At 42.4% G+C, this 2,557-nt stretch overlaps 1 protein-coding gene across 1 annotated transcript; it reads right to left on the bottom strand.

Moving 5' to 3' along the window:
• Nucleotides 1-1,300: 1,300 nt before the first annotated feature.
• On the bottom strand, nt 1,301-2,224 carry LOC115081345 (olfactory receptor 5B12-like). Its single transcript, XM_029585827.1, has one exon. The coding sequence runs from the start codon at nt 2,222-2,224 to the stop codon at nt 1,301-1,303; it is 924 nt and encodes a 307-aa protein (XP_029441687.1).
• Nucleotides 2,225-2,557: the final 333 nt, after the last annotated feature.

The following is a 2,557-nucleotide window of genomic DNA, read 5'->3' as shown; positions in this document are numbered from 1 at the left end:
GTGTTTACTGAAGAAAATGTTGGGGAGGTACCTGTACCGGAGAAGGTTTTCATGGGTAATGATTCAGATAGATTGAACCAAATCACGGTGAACCTAGAAGATGTGGTAGGCCTGATTGACACACTGAAGAGTAGTACCTCAAGGTTCTGAAATAATTAAAAAATGAAATTCCAGACACATACCAATTAATTTGTAACCTAATATTAAAATCATCCATTCTACCTGAAGACTGGAAGATGGCCAATGTAACACCAGGAAGACTTGTCTCACAAATCTCCTACATGTTATTGATGGGGTGAATAAACATATGCACAAAGGTGAACCGGTAGATGTGGTATATTTGGATTTTCAGAAAGCGTTCGACAAAGTCCCGCATGAGAGGCTTCTAAGAAAACTAAAAAGTAATAAATTAGGAAGCTATGTCCTTTCGTGGATTACAAACAGGTTAAAAGACAGGATTAATTGGTCTGTTTTCACAGTAGAAAAAAGTAAACAGTGGAGTGCCTCAGGTATCTGTACTGGGACCCATACTTTTCAATATATTTATAAATGATCTGGAAAGGGTATGATCAGTGAGGTGATCAAATTTTCAGATGACCAAAAATTATGCAGAGTAGTTAAATCTCAAGTGGATTGTGAGAAACTGCCGGAGGCATCGTGAGACTGGAAGATTGGGCATCCAATTGGCAGATGAAATTTAATGTGGACAAGTGCAAAGTGATGCATATAGGGAAAAATAACCCTTGCTTTAGTTACATGATATTAGGTTCCATATTAGGAGTTACCACCCAGGAAAGAGATCTAGGCGTCATAGTGGATAATGCATTGAAATTGTCGGCTCAGTGTGCTGCGGCAGTCAAAAAAAGTGAACAGAATATTAGGAATTATTAGAAAGGAAATGGTGAATAAAACAGAAAATGTCATAATGCCTCTATCGCTCCATGGTGAGACCACACCATGAATACTGTGTACAATTCTGGTCACTGCATCTCAAAAAGGATATAGCTCCACTGGAGAAGGTACAGAGAAGGGCAGGGGCATATTGTCCTATCGGGGGATTGGGCATCCCCCGGTGGGCCGGTCACTCTGGTCACTTGGTGTTGGACCTTGGTCTGACCCAGTGTGGCATATCTTATGTTCTTAACTCTCTCCCTTCAGGGGACTGTGACTGCTGCTTCTGCCACATGTGCAGTCCTAGATGACTGAATCGGGAGATTGAATGTGAGACTCATCTCAAGCCCTGCTGTGCCTAGAAACCTGCTGTGATTTATACACTACTGGTCCCATAAGCTCCCATAAGCTACCTCCCCATGACTTTCCTCAATGCATTTTTTACCTCCTTGTTCCTCAGACTGTAAATGATGGGGTTCAGCATGGGAGTGACAGTAGTGTAGACCAAAGAGATGACTTTACCCTGCTCCTGGGAGTATGTTGAGTTGGGTCTCAGATAAATGCAAAATGCTGGCAAATAATACACAGAGACAACAGTGAGGTGAGAGGAGCAGGTGTTGAAAGCTTTACGCTTCCCCTCTGCAGAGCAGATCCTCAGGATGGCTGAGATGATGTAGATGTACGATATGAGAGTCACTAGGAAGGCAGGTGCTGGTATCAATACAATTATAACAAACAATACAGTTTCTGCGATGGACGTCTCAGTACAGGAAAGCTTTAACAGTGGCATGAGGTCACAGAAGAAATGATTGATCACATTAGAGGCACAGAATGAAAGGCGGGTGACAGAAGTTGTGATCATCTCAGATGTTAGAAAACTGAGGATCCAGGAAGCAGCTGTCAGCAGGACACAGACTCTGTGATTCATAATGAGGGAATAGCGCAAGGGATCACAGACTGCAGCATAGCGGTCGTAAGCCATGACAGCAAGGATAAAGACTTCAGCACTGCCAAAACTGATGAAGAAATAGAGCTGCAGAAAGCACCCAACATAAGAAATGGTCTTATCCCCTGTGAGAAATATTCTCAGCAGTATTGGGGTGATGGTGGAGGTGTAGCAGATGTCTGTGAGAGAGAGGTTACTGAGGAAGAAGTACATGGGGGTGTGCAGGCGGGGGTCAGCACAGATCACTGTGATAATCACAAGGTTCCCCAGCAGGGTGATCAGGTAGATGAGCAGGAAGACGAGGAAGAGGGGAACCTGCAGCTGGGGATTATCAGAAAGTCCCAGAATAAGGAATTCTCTCACCATTGTCATATTTTCCAAATTCATTGGGAGTTCATAGCTCTTATCCTAGGAGTTTAAGAACAAATAAGGAATGAAGTGTATTTTAAGTACAAATGTAATTCAACTTAACAGATGCTGCCATGTGTAACCAGCAGTGAAAGTCACTGATCTGCACTTCATCCTGTCACAATAAACACACTAAGGTACACTACACCGAGGGCACTGTTAAACTACCAGTTCTCTTAACCAAGTAGTTCCACCACAAATAAGAGAACTCAGAAACTTTCTCAAGTTATGTCAATATTCAATTTCCCATATTTATTCACGAAACATACATTTCTTAAAAGATCCTATCTAGACAATAATTCCTCTCTAGCA

Source organism: Rhinatrema bivittatum, unplaced genomic scaffold, assembly GCF_901001135.1.
Source record: "Rhinatrema bivittatum unplaced genomic scaffold, aRhiBiv1.1, whole genome shotgun sequence".
NCBI classification, from domain to species: Eukaryota; Metazoa; Chordata; class Amphibia; order Gymnophiona; family Rhinatrematidae; genus Rhinatrema; species Rhinatrema bivittatum.
The sequence above is the reverse complement of the archived record's forward strand: the minus strand, read 5'-3'. Positions and strand labels throughout refer to the sequence as shown.

Coding starts and splice junctions, on each gene's coding strand:
- LOC115081345 (XM_029585827.1), bottom strand. CDS start 2,224: ATGAATTTGGAAAATATGACAATGGTGAGAGAATTCCTTATTCTGGGA.